General features: G+C 41.2%; 1 protein-coding gene and 1 non-coding gene across 2 annotated transcripts in view; one reads left to right on the forward strand and one right to left on the reverse strand.

Annotated features, from left to right (window-relative positions):
• Rc3h1 (ring finger and CCCH-type domains 1) overlaps nt 1-11,133 on the forward strand; it is a 66,315-nt gene extending 55,182 nt beyond the window's left edge. The window contains exons 18-20 of the mRNA XM_021155458.2: nt 849-1,019; nt 1,573-1,688; nt 3,766-11,133. Of these exons, the coding sequence (XP_021011117.1) occupies nt 849-1,019; nt 1,573-1,688; nt 3,766-3,916 (438 nt within the window). The 3' untranslated portion in view covers nt 3,917-11,133. The remainder of the gene's footprint in view (nt 1-848; nt 1,020-1,572; nt 1,689-3,765) is intronic.
• Nucleotides 11,134-16,438: 5,305 nt separating this feature from the next.
• LOC115032454 (small nucleolar RNA SNORA48) lies at nt 16,439-16,576 on the reverse strand. Its single transcript, XR_003838131.1, has one exon. It is a non-coding gene; the product is annotated as a small nucleolar RNA SNORA48 (small nucleolar RNA).
• Between the last annotated feature and the right edge of the window lie 5,247 nt (nt 16,577-21,823).

Below are 21,823 nucleotides of genomic sequence, written 5' to 3' on the forward strand. Positions count from 1 at the left end.
AATACAGATGTTGTAGGATCTGCCTAGAGCTGGAATTATAGCAGTTGTTGTAGGCCTCCTGAGAACAAAACCCAGGGCATCAACAAGAGCGGTATCTGATCCTAACCATCAAAACACCTCTCCAATCTCCTTAAATAGTAAGTTTTGAGATACAGTAAAGCAGCACACAATTTTAAAGCCTTTGCCTAAATGTTAGTATAGATATCCATTCTTCAGAGAAGTCAGAGCTAGATTTAGTTCTTGGCTAATAGAAAAAGAATATTGTCTGAGAATAAATAGTACTGGAGGAAAAAGGAAAAAAATCCTGCCTCAAGAACATTGAGTTTTTATAGAAAAAAAATATAGGATTTACATCATGGAAAATAGCAATGAGAAAGAAAGATACACATTTATAATCGATTTCTCTTTGAAATAGGAAAAAAGATTAAATTATTTTTGGTGCTGGAAATATGTCTTACCATTCTTACAGAGGATACAAGTTTGGTTCCTGTTTTACAACTGCCTGTTACTCCTGGGGATCCAGCTCTCCTTCTGGCAGCCATAGGCATTTGCACTTCTGTGTAATGTGTGCGTCCCAACATTCACACACTCCATCTCTCTCTGTCTCTGTCTCTGTCTCTCTCTCTTGAAAATAAAACACATCTTTTAAAACTCTCCCTTAAAAATAAATACATCTTTTAAAATTAAAACCATGTTTCTCAAGTGCTATTAAAACAAAATGTGTTTATAGTTGGGTTGTTTTTACTGCAAACTTGTGGCTAGTTTAGTGGTAAAATACTTTGGGTAAAGTGTTTTCTATGTGGCATGAGGTGCGCTGAGTTATGTGTGTGCTTGGCTTTGTGCACTAGGCTGTTAGTAACCGGCTGGTGTTACAGAGGGAGGTGAACACCCTGGCAAGCCAGCCACAGCCCCCTCCACTGCCTCCAAAATGGCCTGCAATGATTTCAAGTGAGCAGCTCAGCTTGGAACTGCATCAGGTGGAAAGAGAAATTGGGAAGAGGACCCGGGAATTGAGTATGGTGAGTGCTGATGGTGGGGAAGGTGGAATGAACTCTGTGACTGTAGAGCTGATTCCAGGTACCTTGAGGAATAAGTAATGTTTAGAGTGATTCTAATAAAGATGAGTTGTCATCTGGTGGTATTATTATTTTAGGTGTGTCTTTTGTCAAAGACTTTGGGGAAAACAAGGGAATTAATTGGAAATTTTAAAGTTTCTGTTTAATGTACTCATTAGGGAAGCAGATGGGATGATTGATCTTTTGGACTCTGTAATATTAAGATATGTTTACACAATAAAATGTTACTTTTCATGGTCTTTTATAAAAGAGATATATAGTCTGTACACTATTCTCTGCACTGCTTTTTCATGCTAGTTTGCAGCATTTTCAAAAGTAAGTGAGAAAAGGTGGGTTGAACTGTTATACTTTAGTGTGTACTCTCTCATCTACCTGTTTTTTATTGTTAATTCTTAGTGAAGTAGGAATGACTTTTTATTTTTTTAATCCGTGTTGTGTGAATTTGGTCTAACCCATTACACCACAGATTACGGACTTTATTTCCTCTTCTTTTAAGGAGAACCAGTGTTCTGTAGACATGAAAAGCAAACTGGGTACAAGCAAGCAAGCAGAAAATGGCCAGCCCGAGCCACAAAACAAGATCCCCACTGAGGACCTTACGTTGACATTCAGGTAAAGAAAGGAACACTTCTATAGACTTTAACCATAGAGAGAGAAATAACTTTATTATCTGACTGTACACAAAGTATGAATGCTTTGATTCTTAAAAGATCTATTTTTTAAAATAAGAGAATATGAATATATTCATTGGTTTTTTTCAAGACAGGGTTTCTCTGTGAAGCCCTGGCTATCTTGGAACTTGCTCTGTAGACCTGGCTGACCTTTAATTCAAGGCATATATCACCACTGCTCAGCAGGAGAAAAGAATATATTTTTACTAAATCTAGAATTAAAATTTTACTTTAGGAGTTAGAGTAGGATATAGCTATGGGCACTGGAGAGGCTGAGGTAGGAAAAGAGGAATTTGAGGTTAGTCTGGGCTACAAAGTGAGACTATCAAAACACATGTATACACAAAACTTAGCACTTTACTGGGGCTCAATACATTTTCTGATTACATTTTCTTCTTCTCATTGTTTTAAGTGTGGTCTTATGCTTTTGACTTATAAAATATATAGCTCATTTATGGGGCTGGTGAGATGGCTCAGTGGGTAAGAGCACCCGACTGCTCTTCTGAAGGTCCAGAGTTCAAATCCCAGCAACCACATGGTGGCTCACAACCATCCGTAACGAGATCTGGCGCCCTCTTCTGGAGTTTCTGAATACAGCTACAGTGTACTTACATATAATGAATAAATAAATCTTTAAAAAATATATATATATGTATATAGCTCATTTAATCATTTAAAAATGATTAAAAGCCAACCTACTGCCCATTTTATTGTTACTGTTTTTGTTTCATTTTCATGCTGGCTATTGAGCTCAGACCCTCACAAATTAGCACATATTTTTTACCACTAAGCTGTATTCCAGGGTTATGTTCCCCCTTTCAGTTATGTACAAAACACTTAACCTTGCTAGTCTTGTAGGGTTAGATTAGGGTTTGTTGGTCTTTTGAGACAGGGTGGGATTAGGCCATCCCCAGTCACGTTTTTATTTGATCTCTCCCATAATACAGTAATTAATTCATTTGTATATCCTTATTTATTCTCTTTGGCATATTTGAAGATTTGAATCCTTAGTCCTGTGTTGATCTCTTCATTACCTAGAACAAGAATTTATAATATAACCTGACATAGTGGCACATGCCTTTATTCCTAGCACTTACTGTTTGAGTTTGAAGTCAGCCTGGTCTACGTTGTGAGTTTCAGGATAGCCAGGACTATGTAGAAATACCCTATCTCAAAAACAAAATCAAACAGAAAAAAATTCTAATTGTCCTGTTGCTGTCTTCTTGGGTTTTGGCTTGTTTGTTTGTTTGTTTGTTTGTTTGTTTGTTTGTTTGTTTGTTTTTTGAGACAGGGTTTCTCTGTGTAGCCCCGGCTGTCCTAGAACTCACTCTGTAGACCAGGCTGGCCTCGAACTCAGAAATCCGCCTGCCTCTGCCTCCCAAATGCTGGGATTAAAGGTGTGCGCCACCATGCCCAGTGGCTATTTTGAATTTATACCCTTGCCTAGGTTCAAAATAAACTTGGTAAATAGGAGGTTGGCACTTTTTCTTAAATGCCAGCCAGCAAATATTTTAAGCTACCGGTCTTTTGGGATGTTAGGGGCTGTGGGGGGAGGAGTCTCACCACCTGTCCCTGCCTCCCAAGTGCTTGTCTCTACCATGCCTGTTTGTTTTAACTCTTAGTTCAGTTTTCTAATATGTATATGCAGGCTGTGTTCTGGATATAACCTATACGTATAGAGTAGGAAGCTTGTCAGTTTTAGTTTATCAACTATATGCTACAATGTGGATGATGAGTTATAATCAATATTTGGAAGCTATTTATGTAGTTCTTTTTATTTTGGCTGTTTGAGACAGTCTCATTGTGTAGCTAGCCTTGGTTGGCCTGGAACCAAGCTAACCTAAAACTGATAAAGACCAGCTGCTTCTGCCCTCTGCTTGAACTAAAGGCATGTGCTCTACTCCAGCCTCATGTTTTTCTACAGTGCTAAATAATAAGCCCTATTGATTGGATTTTATTTAGAGTAATTGCTTTTCTCTTTCTATAAATTCCAACTGTTTTTTTCATGTAATTTACAGTGATGTACCAAATGGATCAGCCTTGACACAAGAGAATCTCAGCCTCCTATCAAACAAGACCAGCTCTCTGAACCTGTCAGAAGACTCTGAGGGAGGAGGAGATAACAATGATTCCCAGAGATCAGGAGTTGTTTCCAATTCTGCTCCCTAGAATATGGGCGCCTGCTTCTACCTTCTGCTCCTAATCAGTTCATGGGGCATAGGGATAGAAAAATGGATAACTTCTAAACTTTTTCTCTGAGTGGTCAGTGAAGTCCAGGAAAAGCACCGGAGGCAATGTGCACAAACACCACTACTAAACAAACCTGCACATAGTTCACATTGATGCATTTTTTTAATTTTAAGAAAAAAAAAATTAGCAGTATCTGCAAGCAATTCAGATTAAATTTGTTTTTGTTCTGTGAATGAACTTTATTTTAATAACTTTGGACGCCTTGGATCCGGGGCTTTAAAAAAAAAGAAGATATTATATATACACTCTGTTTGATTAATTGTATGATCTTAATGAAGTAGGTTTTTCTTGTATTTTGGTATTATTACATACCCAGTGTATAATTCCTCTTTCCCAGTCCTTTCCAACTCTCACAACCCTGTAAACTAAAATAGACAAAAAATGCACCGTTTCCAAGAATTCTGTGGTAATAGATTGGGTTATTAGAAACTGTGCAGCAAACTAATTTTATTAGAGCTATTCTTTACCCCCAGCCCTGTTTCTGGATCACTAGCTCTGTGGATAGATACTTGTTTTTTACAACATTAAAAGTTTATTTGAGTGGATATGGTTTTAGTTTCAACTTTTCAGAGATGTCAACATGCAGTTGATTGTTTGAGCCACATTTTGGTGTCAAGCATTCCTTGCATTCTCTCCATAAAATCTGAAAGCCTATTTAGTGTTTACAATGTTTAGTTAGATTTAAATGAAGATTATTTTATTTTAAGAATGAACTCTAAATTGGATATAATGTCTCATTTCTGTAATCCCTGGCCTCAAGATGTTGAGGCAGGAAAAAAACAGAATAAGAAGAAAAGAAATGAACTTCAACTTGTTAATAGTGAAAATAGGTATTTCCTGTTCTCCTATGTGGAACTCATGTTGGAAAATTCGAGCTGTGTTTACAAATTAAACTTGTATTGAAACCCTAGAATGGAAAAAGCAGGACAGTGAACCATATTCTAAAGCTGAGAGCCAGCTCAGCAGAAGAGCACCGGCTGCTCTCTCAGGTTCTTGCCAGCACCCGCAGGGTGGCTCCCAGTTCCACTTTCAGGGACCTGACACCCTTTTCTGGCCCTTGTGGACACCAGACACAATGAAGAAAAATTTTTAATTAAAATAAAACTTAACACTCGATATGAGCTTCAGTAAACAAGGACATATTATTTCAATGGAATTTTTGTTTTACTTTCAAAAGCTTTAAAGATTTGGCAGATAGAAACTGACTGAGTCTTCAGGGTAGTTCATGCTTTGGTCACTTGTCAGTAATCAGAATTACTAGCATAACTATAAATAAGTTGAAGTGAGTTTTTATAGACCTGGCTTTCTGACATTAAAAACGTTTATGAAAAAGTTGAAGAGTGAGGAAGAATTTTTATTTAGTTCTGCTGCACATATTCTAATGCTAACCACTGTTTGCTTAATTTACTAAGCCCCTCTAACATGAGTTCAGCGGGGCACTGTTTCGTAGAATCACTCCATCCCTCTGATTGCTTGACGTCAGTTTCCCTTTCTAGATGATACTACAAAACAAGAAAGCACTGGTTATGTAATAAGTTACTGCATTGCTTTGGTTGGGTAAAAGCAAACGTTTATATTTTTCTTATTTCTTATATCCTGAACTCTTAACTCTGCTGAGGTCCCAGTCACCTCAGTCTAAGCTCTGTGTCCATCATCTTGTTAATTGAAACAAGTGGGTGGGGGTGGGATAAGAGTGGGATGGGGTGGGAAGGGAAAAATAGTCCTGCCATTGCCTACCAGTAGGAAATCCAAACAGAACACTCATTTGAGTAGCGATTATTTAATTTGCCCAGTCAAGGCACCGTGTTTATATACTATTTCACATTGAATTTGATTATGCCCTACAGACCTGGCTGGTCAAGGATTTGATATACACATATTGGCTTGGGATTCGAGCTTTCTTTTTTATTTAAATAAAAATTTATATATATATTATATATATATACATATATACATGGCTATATCTGTATATATATTGGGTATATTTTAAAGATTTCTTCGCATGAGCGCAGCTGTTGCAATAAGATGACTGATTGGGAGGTAGAGGCACCGAATGACGGTGAGGCATTTCTCAGTTGATGCATACATTTTCCTTTTAATTTTAAATACACATTTGTACATTTGCTTTTTTTGGACTTTTTTTTTTAAGATAAAATGACTCTTACATTTATACTTTACTCATTATTTATTGAGATGAGGAGAGAAATGTTATGCCTGATAGGATTTTTACTTTTCTGCATATCTGTAAAACGCCACATTATTGGCCTCTTGCCTTCAGTAGACAGATTTGGGTGGGTCTTACCTCCTTTGGACATTTCAAGATAATTCCTAAGTCTTAGAAGCAGATGGGTTGTTGTTGTTGTTGTTGTTTTTAAAATTGGAATAACTAGGGGAAAATCTGCATATTGGTTTTCTTGGAGTTAAGAATAAAAGTAAATTTCCATTGTAGTGTGTATGAGACCCCCAAAATGTACTCTGCTGCGGTGCACTAGTATCCTTTTATGTGTATTTTTATTTAGGGAGAAAATTAGTCTTTTAAATGGTAGTATGAGTTCCCCAAGCCCCTCTCTATAGCCAGTCTGGGTTGGGTAGAAAATGAAAGACTATGCCTACAATTTGCTATGTAGTCATTTTCCCTTACCAATTTTTAGGTGGGGTTTTTGGGGGAGCAAGGGGGTAGGCAGTATTGTTTGTGCCCACTGGCAGGTTTAGGGATTCAATAAAAACTCTCATAACTTTGAGGGGTTTTTCTCCCCTTAACAAACTCAATGTTATGAGGCAACAATAAATTGAAGCATAACTTCATGACTCTTAACTGCTGTTTTTATTAAAATATGAAAACCATTGATTTTTATTTGTGTCTTTAGAGACATTAAAAAAAAATGAAGTCCATCAAATAGGAAGCAGAGCTTCTGCACCACCAGCCCTGCCCTTTTAAGACACTTAGCAGATAGCCCACACTGGTTCTGACTCAAGCCCCTGCGCCAGCCTTGTGAGTGAGCACTGGGAGAATGTCAGGCATGTGCCACCATGCTCAGCATGCTCAGCAGTGGGTATGGCTTTTCACTTAAATGGTTTCCTCTGAAGGTGATTACTTTTTACTGTATCCAAGAGCAAGAATCATCTCAGATGAACACAGACAATTCTGGAAGGGTTATGCAGCATTATATTCATACTTGTTCAGAAACAACGCCAGTATGTTAACTGTCGTGAACAAAAAGTACTTAGGCTCAGTCTGTTGTCAGTGAGTCTCTGGAACATGATGAAGGAGCTGAGAATGGGGTATCTAGACTCAGTTTCCTATTGATAGTCGGAGTCTGAATGTGACCAAAGAGCCATTCCTTACTACTTTTCTAGTTAAACAGAACTTGTACCATAGGTTTCTGGTAGTGATGTTCAAATGACATCAATGTTTAAGACACTATTATTAGTAATTACAAATATTCACCTACTCAGAATGTGTAAGAGCTTGTTTGGCACGTACGGCATTAATGTGGGTCATTCCTTCTCTCATCTTCCTTCCCTTGTGGTTTTCCCATGTATTTATTCTTTTGCCTAACAGCAGAAGATGGATACAATTCTCACGTGCTACTTGGATACATGATCCCATCAGACTCCCATGAGCTTGAGTGTGGGAGCTTGAAATTTAATTCCTAAGTTTCCCATGATTGTCTTTTTTCTTTTCTTCCTGACCCCTTGCCATTCTGCAGTTTCCCCTTGACTTACCCAATCTGTAACAGTGACAGTTTGCTGCTTCTAAACAGAGCATTCAAATGAATTCGCTTAGCCAATGACTTCTGTGAAGTTGCCTTTTCTAATGGCGTTATTACTCAGTGATGCACAGATGTGGTATTTGCCCTACTGGCAGGCAAGCAAAGGTCTGGCAAAGAATGATAACCTGCTATTTCTTTAAGGAGCGCCAAAGACTTGTGCTTTACTCTGTTTTGGTTTTAGGGGAAATAGTAGCCATTTTGATTATGAAATCTGGTAGTATTTGTAAGTTGATTGTACTGTGTAAATGTCTAAAGTTAACTGTTAAGGTTAGCTGGCCTTACAAAATGTAAAAGTAATGAAAATTTATCAGTTTCTCTAAACCAGTAAATATCATCCTTGACAATATTTGTTTAAGCCACTCACTCTCCCTTTGGGGGTTACCTTGATGCTCTACTCTCTTCTGTGCGTCTCTGTACTTTTACTTGTGCCTACAGGACAATGTACTTTGACTATGGTCAAGTCCTGGGTCTGGGGATTCTTCTTGAACTTGACGCTTGTGAGAAACAGTTAACTGTAGTTACTTAGTACCTGTTTGACTTATGTTCAGGGACAGCTTATTTTTACTAAATGGGATTCCTTTGCTATTGTTTTTATGTACAAATGGTGGTAGAATGAAATTTCAGTATATTTTTCATTTGGGCTTTTAAAGAATCAAGTAAAGAGTTCAATATGTAAAATCTTTGTGTAAAAACCATCCGTAATGATTTATTACATCCTAATTAGTTCTCAAGAGGAAGTAATGACCTTGCAAATTAACTGCAGTATTACACTATTGCCCTATAAAAGGCTCAAGTGTGTTAAACTCTTAATTGTTAATATATGCTTATAGTGTTGCAAAGGGTTACCATCCCTGAAAATAGAACTCAGATCAGACAGCCTCACTGACACAGCAAGCAGTCTGCTACTGACACCATTTTATCTGCCTGCTTGTTTTGCAGAAACATATCGAAGTCTACCTTGGACAGCTATGGCTTTTTTTTTTTTTTTAAATAGCTCAGCTTTTTAAAATTTCCTGCTGAAATGACTGGCTGGGAGTTTTTGGTAAATTGTGCTAACATTATTTTTAACGTTCTCAATCAGCTTTCCTGAGCCACTTCAAAGAGCTGGTTTTGTTTTGTTTTGTTTTTTTCAAAAGATACAGGAAATAACATTTGAGATTTTAAGATTCTATTTCTGTAATTGCTAAAGGTGTTTCCACAAGTAACAGATTTTAATTAATTAGTAATTCTAGTCACACTAATAAAGAATAGGAGGAAACTGCTACCCCCAGGAGCAAATGACACCTAATAAGTGTTCTCAGTAGGTAGGTTTCAATACTACACTGAATACGTGGGTAAAGAGCCCTTGGAATCCCATTGTGATAAAGGGACTTCCCTTAGCACTGGAATTGTTCTTAGAGCCTCTGGATCAGACAAACACTGAATTTCCCTGAACTTAACCTTGAGCATAATAACCTTCATTTTCACAAGAAAGTAAGGCATTGTAACCCAAGGTGGAAAACTTAAACTTTAAGACAATACTGTGTCAGAAAAATGTGTATTTAGAAGAGTGAAACCCTGTGGAGTCTGTTGTCCTAGTGTATATTATATTATATAGTAGATAAGGTGGCTTTTTTTTTTTTTTTATTGAAGACTCATTCTGGTTAGTTCTTCATTTGGTTTTGTGTTTTGTCTTTTAATGCTACATATGTAGACAGAGCTCACAAGTCTTTGGCTCCCATATTAGGTTGTACACTCAGAGTCATCTTATAACTGGAAACTGTCAGGTGGTCCCAGCTCCAGTGAACACAGGAAAGGTCAAGGAAAGGATGCAAGACTGGGTGGATAGTGCTCTGGGGTTTTGGTTTGGTTTTGGTCCTCCTTTTAAAAATTGTCATTTTTATAATTTATTGGTGTAGCCTCTCTCTGTTCATTGGCTGGCATTTCACAGTAATATCCAAACCACCCCATAAAATTGTATTCTTCTTACAAGCCTTTAAAGCTATGATTCCTGTTTAGCTAAGACAGTCCTGAGAGGTTTTGGGTTGGGTTTGGTTTGGTTTTGTTTTTTTCTTTGCCTCACTTTCCCCTTACCCTTTTTTATCCTTTGTCTTCCCAACTTTCTGGATGTAAAGGAAAAAAAAAAAAAAAACTTCACTGGTCTTAGGCCTCAGTAATGAGTCTGACTTTCCAGGAGTAATGCAGAAAGTGAACTAAGGGAATGAGCAAACTTCTCACCCACCTAACCGCTTTCCAGTTGTGAGGTTCCTCTTCGTGTGTGGTCTTTTCCCTTTTACCCCTGAAACCCTTTTCTGCCTATGGTCAGTTGGTCTCACGGCTCACACCAGTCTCCTGAGACATTCTGCACTCATTATCACCTTTTTGGGTGGATTTTTCTTAGTTTTTTTGTTTTGTTTTTAAAAAATAACTTTAACATTGATTCATATTTGCTTGGGATAGAGCTTATGTAATTTACCAATCGTATTGATTGTATGTGATTGTGCCCTGCAGAGGTATACTTAACATGAGTAATCTTAAGTTAGTAAAGGAGCTATGAGATTTGAGTCAGAATAGAGATGGCTTTATGGGTAGTGTGAAGTCCCTTCTCAGAATCAGTGCTACGGAAGACCCCGTTTGAAAGGTTTTCCTCCATTCCTGTGTTTTTCCATTGCCTCGGCTCCCTATTGTTTTCTGACATTTTCTCCCCACCTGCTCACAAGGTTTTTTAAATTGAGTCTTAAAATAAGAGATAACTTTTAACTGAATGAATTTTGTGAAATTTTACATTTTCCAAATGTTTTCAATTGAGGACAAAGGATGGGCTGGACTTGGCCAGCCTGTGACCAACTCCTTCCCATCTGGCCTGGCCAACAGTGAGATTTGCATTTAGAGGCATTATCTTCTGAAAGTTGTTTTTGTGTAGGAAAAAAAGAACCTTGCTTGAAATGGAACATTCCCTTTCTTTAATCTGTTTAATATTTCCGCTTTTAAACAGCTTTCAAAACAAATGAGGTGGGGAAAGAAGAACTAGGAGTGTGTTTAGGGCCGCCGACCTCTGGATGTGAACGAGTCCATGGACCATGTGTTGCATATTCTTGAGAAGGTTAAGGCCTTCTCTCTTGATTTTGTACTCTTTGTGTGCATGTTGTTTATATTAAAGACGGCACATTTTGTTAAATGCTATTTCCTTTATTACCTTGGAAACTGACTCAGCCTCTTGTTGCTCCTAATTAGGGTTTAAGGCTCTTGTAAGTTGCAGATAAAAGGATTCATTTTAACAAATAGAAGGAGGTGATTCACCTTTTGGATTGTAAATATATGAAAGTGTCTAAAGGTCTTTATCTGCTTTCTGTCAGCATTTATATTAAATGATAAATTAATGAGGAGGAACAGTGTGTAGTCTTTTTCTTGTCAATGAGTCTGCCATCTCGTTCTCGTCTTGGGATTGTTGATAAAAAAAAAAAAAAAAACTTCTAAAAGCTAATTTATGCAAGTAAGCACACTGGACGTCAGTTTTCCCTACCCAGAATTGTTGTAGACTTGAGTATGCTGCAATTGAGAGGCAGGCCTGGTTCAGAGGCTGCGAGACCCATAGTCAGTGAGCTGTCACATTATTTTATGACGTCTCATCAAGCCAAGAGCATCTTTCTGCCCAAACAAAATGGTCTTCCTTCCTCAAACAAAATACTTGTCTTTTTATTTACCAACTGGCTCCCAATTCTTCTGAAGTCTTTTAAATATAATATAAAATCATTAAATATAATCTAAAGTAACTTTATATTATCTCTTATAGACCATGCTCTAGTTAACATGAAGGGAGGTGATGGCTGAGTAGTTGAAAGTGCTGTTTTCTTTTGCAGGGGGGCCAGAATTTAGTTCCTAGCACCCCCATCAGGCAGCTCAGGACTACCGGTAACTCTAAATCCAGGGACCCAACCACTGCTTTCTGTCCTCAGGTACATAGACACACTTACGGTCTTAAAAGCGAGGTGAGTTACTACACAAGACATGAAGTAAACTCAAGTGTAGCAAGTTGTAACAGTAACATACTTTTATGTAATTAAGAATGTTTGGGGCTGGGCAGTAGTGGCGCACACCTTTAATCCCAGCACTTGGGAGGCACAGGTAGGTGGATTTCTGAGTTCGAGGCCATCCTGGACTACAGAGTGAGTTCCAGGACAGCCAAGGATACACAGAGAAACCCTGTCTCGAAAAACCAAAAAAAAAAAAAAAAAGATTGTTTGACTACATGTTGGATATTAAATGGTAAGACGGAGGGGATGTTCAATTCACAGTATATATAGGTCTGGATCCTATATACATGCTGTGCCTGTAGAGGCCAAAAAAGACATCAGGTTTCCTGAAATTTGAGTTACAGTAACTAGGGCTAGAACCAGGATCCTCTGGAAGAACAGCTTGAGCTCTTAACTGCTGAGCCATCCTTCCAGCCCCATATTTTTAAAAGATACATATATTAATCATAGTTGGAATTTATTCTAAAATACTTTCCAATGAAAATTGATAGGGATTGCCAGCAAAGGGTTATAACATTACCAATAATTACCAGTGGTGCCATGACTGACCTCAACAGAAGGAGTCATGGTAAGGGAGCTCAGAAGGTATAAGATAGTTAAGTGCTTGTAGCCATCCTTGAAAAATGATGACATCTAAAAAGGAAATTCCAAAACCAAGCCTGTCTGCCACTTAACCTAAGCTTGTCCTGCTTAGACTATAAGCAGGAACTGTCTGACCTGTTAGGCTGACACACGCTCACACTAAAGTGAATGTGTTATATGTGCATCAGTGTTTTGTCCCAGTGATCAGTGAATCTCAAATGATCAGCTAGTTAAATCATGCTTTCCAACCTGTTTGGCTATTAAGAGAAAAAATACCTACCTCCTTTTTTTGTTTTGAGCACCTAACCTTAAGAAAGGATAGATGGAAGAGTGGGAGGAAAAGTAGGAGCCAGAGGGGTCAAGGACAGCACAGAAACCTGATAGAATCTACTAACCTGAGCTCAGAGGGCCTCATAGAGACTGAACCAAGAGGCATGCAAGGAACTGACCCTCTCCACATCTGTAACATTTGTGTACCTTGCTCTTCATGTGGGACTCCTAGCAGCAGGAGCAGGAGCTGTCTCTGACTCTTGCCGCCTGCTTTTGGGACTCTTTCCCCTTACTGAGCTGCCTCAATAGAAGATGCACCTAGTTTTACAGCAACATGATCCGCCAAAGCTGGTTGATATCTGTGGGAGGCCTACCCTCTTCTGAAGAGAAGTGGGGTGGGGTGACTGGGTGGGAGGGAGTTAGAGGGAAAACTTTGGTCAGTATGTAAGTAAATCAAAATAAAACGGGCTGGTGAGATGGCTCAGTGGGTAAGAGCACCCGACTGCTCTTCCGAAGGTCAGGAGTTCAAATCCCAGCAACCACATGGTGGCTCACAACCATCTCGATTCCCTCTGACTCCCTCTTCTGGAGTGTCTGAGGATAGCTACACTGTACTTACATATAATAAATTAAAAAATAAAACACTGGGAAGAAAGAGGTTAGGCATGATGTCCTACCTTTAATCCCAGTACTTAGAGGCAGAGGCAGATGGACCTCTGAGCTCAAGGTCAAGACTGATCTACATAGCAAGTTCCAGGACAGCCCTGTCTCGCCTACATACACCCCCACACTCCAAAACAGTAGTCAGCAGGAGATGGAGATGGTGGCGGCCCATAAATGAAGCACCCTAGTGAACAAGAGTTGGAAGCCAACTTATATTTCATAGTAAATTCCAGGCCAGGCTGGGCTATACCATATCCCAAAACAAAAAGTGAATTTATCAACTACTAAACTTCCATATGCTTAACAAAACAGAAGACAAAAGTACTTTCTGCCATCAATGAGCTCTAATTATGGAACTTTGCACAGGCTTTTTAGATACCTTAATCTTGCTGGCTATGGTAGCTTCATTCCCAGAGGTTAGGAGACAGGGGCAGGCGAGTCTCAAGGCCAGCCTGGTATGAGGAGTTCAATGCCAGGCTAGTCAGGGGTGCATAGTGAGCCTTTGACTCAATAAGATGATGACATTAAACAGAATTATCAACGAATTGTCATCTTCAGAACAAGAAGCTGTGAGACTGGACAAGACTTAACTTCATTGTACAAGGCCCTAAGTTTGATCTCTAGCACCATCCCCAAAGAAAAGTGTGTGTGTGTGTGTGTATATTTAACTTTGTTTGGCTGGTGAAGTTCTCCCGAGGAAACCACAGTGAAGGTAAGACATGAGCGAGCTGAAGTATGGAGAGGGGACTAGGATGTTAGTCCTAAGCCGTCCTAGTAAGGGAAGATAGGGTATATGAATTCTGAGGGAAGGGACTGAGTTGAAATGGGGACCTTCATTACAACTTACTATAGACAGGCAGCTGAAGAGGTGTTGCTTGTAGCTTTCACTACCCCACTAAAGCTCCAGGAACAGGCCATGCTACCAGCCCCCACCCAGCTTCCCTTGAATCCATGGATAAAAGAGGAGGTAGGATCAGATGGCAAGGGCTGTAGACCATGCCAAAGTGTGGTGGCACTAGTCTCTAGTTCCAGGTTAGATCAAGTTCAAGGCCTGCCAGCTTCAGCTACACTGGCAAGTTCAAGGCCCTGAGTTACATGTGACCTGTCTCAAAACTAAAAATAAAATGGCCTTGTACTGATAGTAAAGAAAACATAAGCAGAAGGTAGTATGCAGGGAAGTACAAAAATCTAGATGTGTGCCTCTTTATTCACAATTATTGAAAAAATTACGCATGGCTCTCCCATGTGCATGGCGTTCACTGGAGCCCTTGGTAAGGTGCAGTCACTTTCAGCTGGTCTGGGGTGGGGCTTGGAGGCATATGATCCCAGATGATACCGCGTTCAGTGTGGCCAAAGAGCACACTTGCGTAAGACTCACCATAATAGGTAATTTAAGAAATAGATCTGATTTGTATCTGAGACATTTTAGTGAAGTGGTGAGATATAAGACATAACCAGAAGACACACATCTACCTGAAGACTTTAAGGGGAGAGGTGAGTGGCGTGATGCTTAGCTGGGTTCACATCAGAAGAAGCAGGGACATTAAGTGGAAGTCAGGGTTCCTGTGCAGCGTGAGCAGGTACAAAAGGAAGGAGTCTCAATGAGGCCTGCAGGAGTCTAGGTTGCTGTTTGTTTGTTTGTTTGTTTGGGGACTTGTTTTTTTTTTCTATTTGAAGATTATTGTATGTATGTGCACCATGTGTGTGCCTGGTGTCTGTAGAAGTCAATATTGAATCCCCTGGAACTGGAGTTAAGCATGGTTGTAGCCCACCATGTCGGTGGTGAGAATCAAACCTGGATTCCCCGCAAGAAAAATGGACCTAGCTGCTGAGCAGCTTTATATTTATCAGTTCAATACCAACACCAATACAGATGTCAAGCTAGACATGGACATGCTGAATCTGTTTAAAGTGAGGCTAGGTTTCCAATTGCAATCAGCTTACAAGAAATTAGGGCCTGAACCAGCCCAGTGGTTGAAGTAGGAGAGGGGTTGAGCAATAGACTGGTTCTGTGTGGTGACTTGAAGACAGGTGACAGAACTCCTTAGTCCCCTTCTGTTTGGTCATCCTTTTCATGGCATCAAAGCCCTTGCGGATAGTTGAAAGGAAAACCTATAGTGATTTTAGTCTGTCACACATACTCCTAACCTCCCAAGCCCTGTTAGGACCTAAAGGTGCTCTCTTGTACCTCTTTGTCTCTGTGTCATATGTCTAAACTAAACCTTTTACTCCCTGGATACTTAGGGTACACCTAGACTCAAGGCATGGCATGCCTGTTTCCACCATGGTGGAAGGGCCTCTGGTAGTTTGGGGTTTTATATTTTAATCTGTATTAGGCTTTTTTGTTTGTTTTTGTTTTTTTGTTTTTTTGTTTTTTTGTTTTTTTGAGACAGGGTTTCTTTGTGTAGTCCTGGCTGTCCTGGAACTCACTCTGTAGACCAGGCTGGCCTCAAACTCAGAAATCTGCCTGCCTCTGCCTCCCAAGTGCTGGGATTAAAGGTGTGCGCCATCGATGCCTGGAGGCTTTTGTTTTGTTGTTGTGGGTTTTGTTTGTTTGTTTTTGCATACACGTGTCATGTCTGAAGCACATGCATGCAGTACCCAGTGATGCTAGGAAAAAACATCATCACTTCTGGAAGTGAAGTTAGAGAGGGGAGCTGCTATGTGGGTGCTGGGAATTGAACCTGGGTACTCTGGAAGAGTTGTCAGTGGTCCTGCTGACATCTCTACTGCTGAGCCATTTCTGGCCTGGACTCTTTAACTGAGTTCTGATGGTTACCATGATACAGTCATTCCCATACCCTCATGCCCTCCTTGTCCCTTAAATGAACTTGTAAGGGTTTTCTAAAGCAAGGCTTGGAAGATGTGTGAAAGGCGAAGTAGTCTATAACTCAGCTGTGGTCATCACAGCACACACCTTCGTCCTACCTTTAGCCACGTTTCTTCCTGCTGCTTCCAGGTCAGACTGTCATCCCCGTGTCACTGGGAATTCTGCCACTCTCCCTGACTTTGCGCTCTGCTTTTCTTCTGTGGTTTTCTCTAACCTCCTACAACTTCTGAGCTAATTTACATGCAGTGAGCTTTTCCCCCAAGCCACTCTTGTACTACCTCCCAACCTTGATTAATATTTATTTCTTTATTTATGTGCCCTAGGCATGAAACAGCTTTGGCCATCAAGCCAGGCATTAATCTAGGATGAATAACTGCCATCCACTCTGCCCCTGACTGATACAAGAATACCACTACCATAGGTGTCTCTTTGCCCATTGCCAGGGGGTATTTCTGTCCTCAAGAATCAGTAATGCCTATTTTTTAAAAAGTCTCAATAATCTCTCCATTAAGGAAGTATCAACTGCTAAATCAGAAAAAAAAATCTGTACCTCTTCAAACATAAATGTTTATTGAGTCCTATCTCATTCGGAGCCCACAGCTGTGTGCACTGAGCATGTTCAATAAATATTTGCTCTTGTGGTTTGATTTCACTGAAACCCAAACTGAACTTTCTAGCTGTACTGAGGACCGGGGCAAATTCCAGTAAGATGCTTCAAGACCCTGGGAAAAGCAGCCAACATGATAATGCCGGGCTTGCTCTTGATAAGCTTCATCCCACCTTAATTACCACCCGAAGATGCTGTTATCACCCTAAGATCCTTCTTCGACAATCCAGAGGAGCTAGGCATGCCCTTGCTTTGAGGCTCTGTGTTTTGCCAAAGCTCTATGGAAAGGAGTTACTCAGTAACCACAGGAGGATCTGAGCTACCAAAGACAAGAACACCACAGCCTAGGGCATGAGGGCAGCAGGCAAAGGCCAGTTAATGACCTGCTCACAGTGATTTATGTAGACTGGAGGCTGCTGTAGAAAGGAATTAATGACCTGAAGGAGGTCCCAAAAATTAGAGGGGAAGTAAACGTTGATAGTCTTTCCTGTCAATGTCACTGGAAGACCCGATGTGTGCTTTCCAATCTTGTTTCCACTCAGAATGGAGAGAAGTGGTTCAACAGTTAAGTAGGGAAATTCTCTGACACGAGTATATCAGAAGGCAGGAAGATAATTCAGTGGGTCAGAGTGGCAACCTGAATTCATTCCAGGAACCTCATGAAAAGCCAATTGCAGTGGTACCCATCTGAAATGCCACAACTCCAGTAGTGAGACGAGGGGCAGAGACTGAGTTGCCCAGAGGCTTCAGGGCCAGCTAGTCCGGATTCTACTGCACAGTGAAACCATCAAAGGCGAAGGGGAGGACCAACTCTGTAAACGTCCTCGGGTCGTACACGTGCTGTGCTATGTACACAGCTGCACACATCACACACACACACACACAGAGAATGTTTTTAAAGTTTCATTTTTAGTGCTGATTAGTCAACCTGTGTCTTGCTTACTCTTACAGAGCACGCACTCCACCTCTGAACTACATCCCTGGCCCCTCATAAATAGTTTGCCTCCAGCTCTGGATATAACTAAAGTCTCAAAAAAAATTAGAACATTTTTCTTTTTTAAAGATTATTTACTTATTATATGTGAGTACACTGTAGCTGTCCTCAGACACCCCAGAAGAGGGCATCAGATCTCATTACGGATGGTTGTAAGCAACCATGTGGTTGCTGGGATTTGAACTCAGGACCTTCGGAAGAGCAGTTAGTACTCTTAACCGCTGAGCCATCTCTCCAGCCCTAGAACATTTTTCTTATATCTTATACAACTAATTAAATATTTTATGGAGTATGCAAAGGGGAGTACAGTCACAAATCAATTTGCCTGGAAATAGTCTCTTTTTTTTTTTTTCTTTCCTTTCTCAACACAATCTAAGATGAACCAAAAGAGAAGAGCTTTGGGATCATTCAAGCCAGTGAAAGCCAAGGGGAGCTGTATGTGTGAGAAGCTGAGGCCAGGCTGGTAGTGAGGACTCTAAGGAGGCCTGCTGCAGCACACGGTGTTGGGGAAAACAGCCAGGGGCAGTGCAGCTCAGCTCAGCAGGACTGTCTTTTGACCTTGTTGTCTTTCTGATGGCAATGTTGGATATCGTAGAGTAAGACAGGTGTTTGCTTCTTAGCCAAAAATCACAGTCAGGTGCTTTTCTTTCAGGAATGGAATCCCCATAGCATATCCCAAAAATGATGGGTTCCACAGCTGAGAGTCAGGAAATGCTTGGGCTGGTAACCTGCAGGCCTTTGGAACAGTTACAGCTTTATCATGCAACACGGAAACTGAGCTGCTAAAAAGAGCTGGCCACATGATATAGAAGCTATGTGGTGGGTGTGCTCATCTGGGATGCATATCAGACACATGTACACTAATACAATATCTGTAGCCAATGAGAAAGCCTCTAAGGTCATTTCTGGGACCTGGATTTTTGAGAGCATTATGAACAAACTTGAGACTATCCAGAGGAAAAGAACCAGGTGGTGGGAGAAGTTACAAGCTTCACATGGGGGAAAACAAAAGCAAAAGGATTTAGTAAGAGCTACATAGTAAGAAAGAACTTGTCTCAAAAACCAGGGTGGGAGGGGGAAAAAAAAAAAAACAAGCAGGTGCTGAGTTGTAGCCAGAGAACATGGACAATTCCTTAACAACACATAGAAGACCTGTAAAACAAGGCTGGAGAGGTGGTGCAGGGGTTCAGAGCTCAGGTCAAGACCTGTGAAACAGCTATCAAAGGAGGGGCTTGAACCTCATCTCCCCTAATTTTGTGATGGGGACAAGTACTCAAGCCAAGGAAACAGACGTTTGTTTTCCCCATCTGTAAGCGTGGCACAGCAACATCCCGGTAGAGCACATGAAGCAATGTCTGGAAGGCAGCCAGCATAGCTTCTGGGATATAGTGTTTTGAAATCACACTTCATCTTTGGGTATTTGGCTTATTGGATACAATCCAATAGCTAACAGCAAGATAATGGTGAAATTACAGACAATAGAACATTCTTAGCCAACCCAGATTATTTTGCTAGGCAGGCACCTAAACACTACTACTCTGCCAGCAGACACTGAAGTGGGCTTCCTCCATCTCCCCTCCCCACACCTGCTCGGGGATCAGGTGCTGCCACCCTCAGCCTGTACTAGGACCTCTCTTCCCACGCCTCCCTGTGACGCGGCATTGCCACCATTGTTGCTCATCAAGTCGAGACCTTTTGCCTAAGTGGCATATTGATGGGTTAAAAAAAAAATTAGAAAACTCAGACATGGTGGAATATATCATCCCAGCACTCAAAAGGCTAAGGCTGACAGGTTCTAAAGCCAAGCGTAGATTGAACCGTGTAAGAGACTGTCTCAAAAACAAATGGATATTGTGCTGGCCTCTTTTACGTCAACTTGTCACAAACTACTATTTTGCAAGAGGGAACCAAAATTCAGAAGATTGCCCTGTGGGATTTTCTTGACTGGTGGTTGATGTGGGAGGGGGCCCACCTCACTGTGGGCAGTAGCCACCCCTGGGCTGGTGGTTGCAGGTGTTCTAAGGTGGCAGGTGTAGCAAGCCTGTAAGCAGCATCCCTCTATGGCCTCTGCCTTAGTCTCTGCCTCCAGGTTCCTACTTTGAGTTCTCATACTGACTTCTGCGGAAAAAGGACTATGACTGGGACATGTGAGAGGAAATTAGTCCTTTCCTCCTCAAGTTGCTTTTATGGTGTTTTATCACAGCACTAGACCCTAACTAAGACAAACATCAACAAAAATAGAACCTGGGTAGTGATGGCACAGGCCTGTAATGCCAGCACTTAGGAGGTAGGGGCCGGCAGATTTCTGAGTTGGAGGCTAGCCTAGTCTACAAAGTGATTTTCTGGACAGCCAAAGCTACACAGAGAAACCCTATCGATGGGGGGGGGTGTTGAACCCAGTTGGTAGACTGCTTCCATAGCAGCAGGAAACCCTGGGGTAGAGGATAGCCTCAGCGCCCTATAAACTGGACATGGCAGAGGCAGTGAGATCAGCACTTCAAGAGCCTTGGTTATGCACCGAGGCCAACCTGAGACAGGACAGACCCTGTCTCAAGAAAATAGGGGTGCTTACGTGTTGTTGGGCCTTACACCCTTTTCTGCCCACCCATCTGCATCCTCCTTTTACAAAAGGCACAACACCATAATACTCTGCAGTCGCCTTCTTCCCACTTAGATGCTCTAGGGAATCCTTCCCTCAGTCACAGGGCTGTTGGTGGTGGCCGAGATTATACGTATGCAAGTGGACCTTAGCTTGGATTCCTAAAGTGGAATGGCAGCCCAGAGAGCAACTTCCCTATCAGGGAGTTCAGTCATTTGCATTCCCTAATGTACTGGCTGGTTTTATGTGTCAACTGGGGTTATCACAGAGAAAGGAGCTTCAGTTGGGGAAGTACCTTCATGAGATCCAGCTGTGGGGTCTTTTCTCAATTAGTGATCAAGGGGGAAAGGCCCCTTGTGGGTGGAACCATCTCTGGGCTGGCAGTCTTGGGTTCTATAAGAAAGCAGACTGAGCAAGCTAGGGGAAGCAAGCCAGTAAAGAACATCCCTCCATGGCCTCTACATCAGCTCCTGCTTTCTGACATGCTTGAGTTCCAGTCCTGACCTCCTTGGTGATGAACAACAGTATGGAGATGTAAGCTGAATAAACCCTTTCCTCCCCAACTTGCTTCTTGGTCAAGATGTTTGTGCAGGAATAGAAGCCCTGACTAAGATACCCAAAGTGAAGGTAGGAGTGCCTGCTTCCCCATGGCTTTAGCAACATGTGTAGTCTAGCACAAATCTCTCAACTCTTTCCTTTCTCTTTTGAAGACAAGATGGCCACAAATTCATTGTGCAGCCTAGGCAGGCCTCCCAACCCTCAAATCCTCACTTTTCTGAGTATACTACTCTCTCTCTCTCTCTCTCTCTCTCTCTCTCTCTCTCTCTCACACACACACACACACACACACACACACACACAGAGGGAGGTAGAGAGAGGAAGAGAGAGACACCATGAAAACCGACTAAATTAGCAGGTGAAAATGTCATTTCATAAAAAGGGGAAAACTAACTTTGCAGGTGAGGCTTTGCTGGCAGCAGTTTCAACCAAGTAATGAAGGCCAGATTTTCTCAAATTAACTGGCCTATGCACTCAAAAATACCAAGCCTGCTAGACAGAGCAAGCTGGAAGGTCAGGAAGATAACTGGAAGGTGATCCTTAGTGGCCACATAGAGGTGAGGAGAGAACCGAGTCAGCAGCGTTGTCCTCTGCCCTCACACATGCCGTTGCTAGGGTTACCTGTAATCACACGCATGTATCATACACACACAAACATCCCTAAGTGTTTGTTTGTTTGTTGTGTATGCCACAGTGCAGATGGAGGTCAGAGGACATTTGTGGGAGTCAGATTTCTTCTTCTACCACGTGTGTCCCAGGGACCAATCTCAGGTCATTGGGTTGGTAGCAGATGCCTTTACCCACTGAGGCGGCGTGCTGTCCCTATCCTCACTTTATGTATGTTGGTTACATACATGGCTGCTTTCTAACCCTGAGGAGAACCTCACCTGCATGCCTGCAGCTCAGATCATATCCCTCTATTGGCTAAACAGGCGAT

Source organism: Mus caroli, unplaced genomic scaffold (assembly GCF_978045245.1).
Source record: "Mus caroli unplaced genomic scaffold, Mus_caroli_1 scaffold_1, whole genome shotgun sequence".
Classification (NCBI taxonomy): domain Eukaryota; kingdom Metazoa; phylum Chordata; class Mammalia; order Rodentia; family Muridae; genus Mus; species Mus caroli.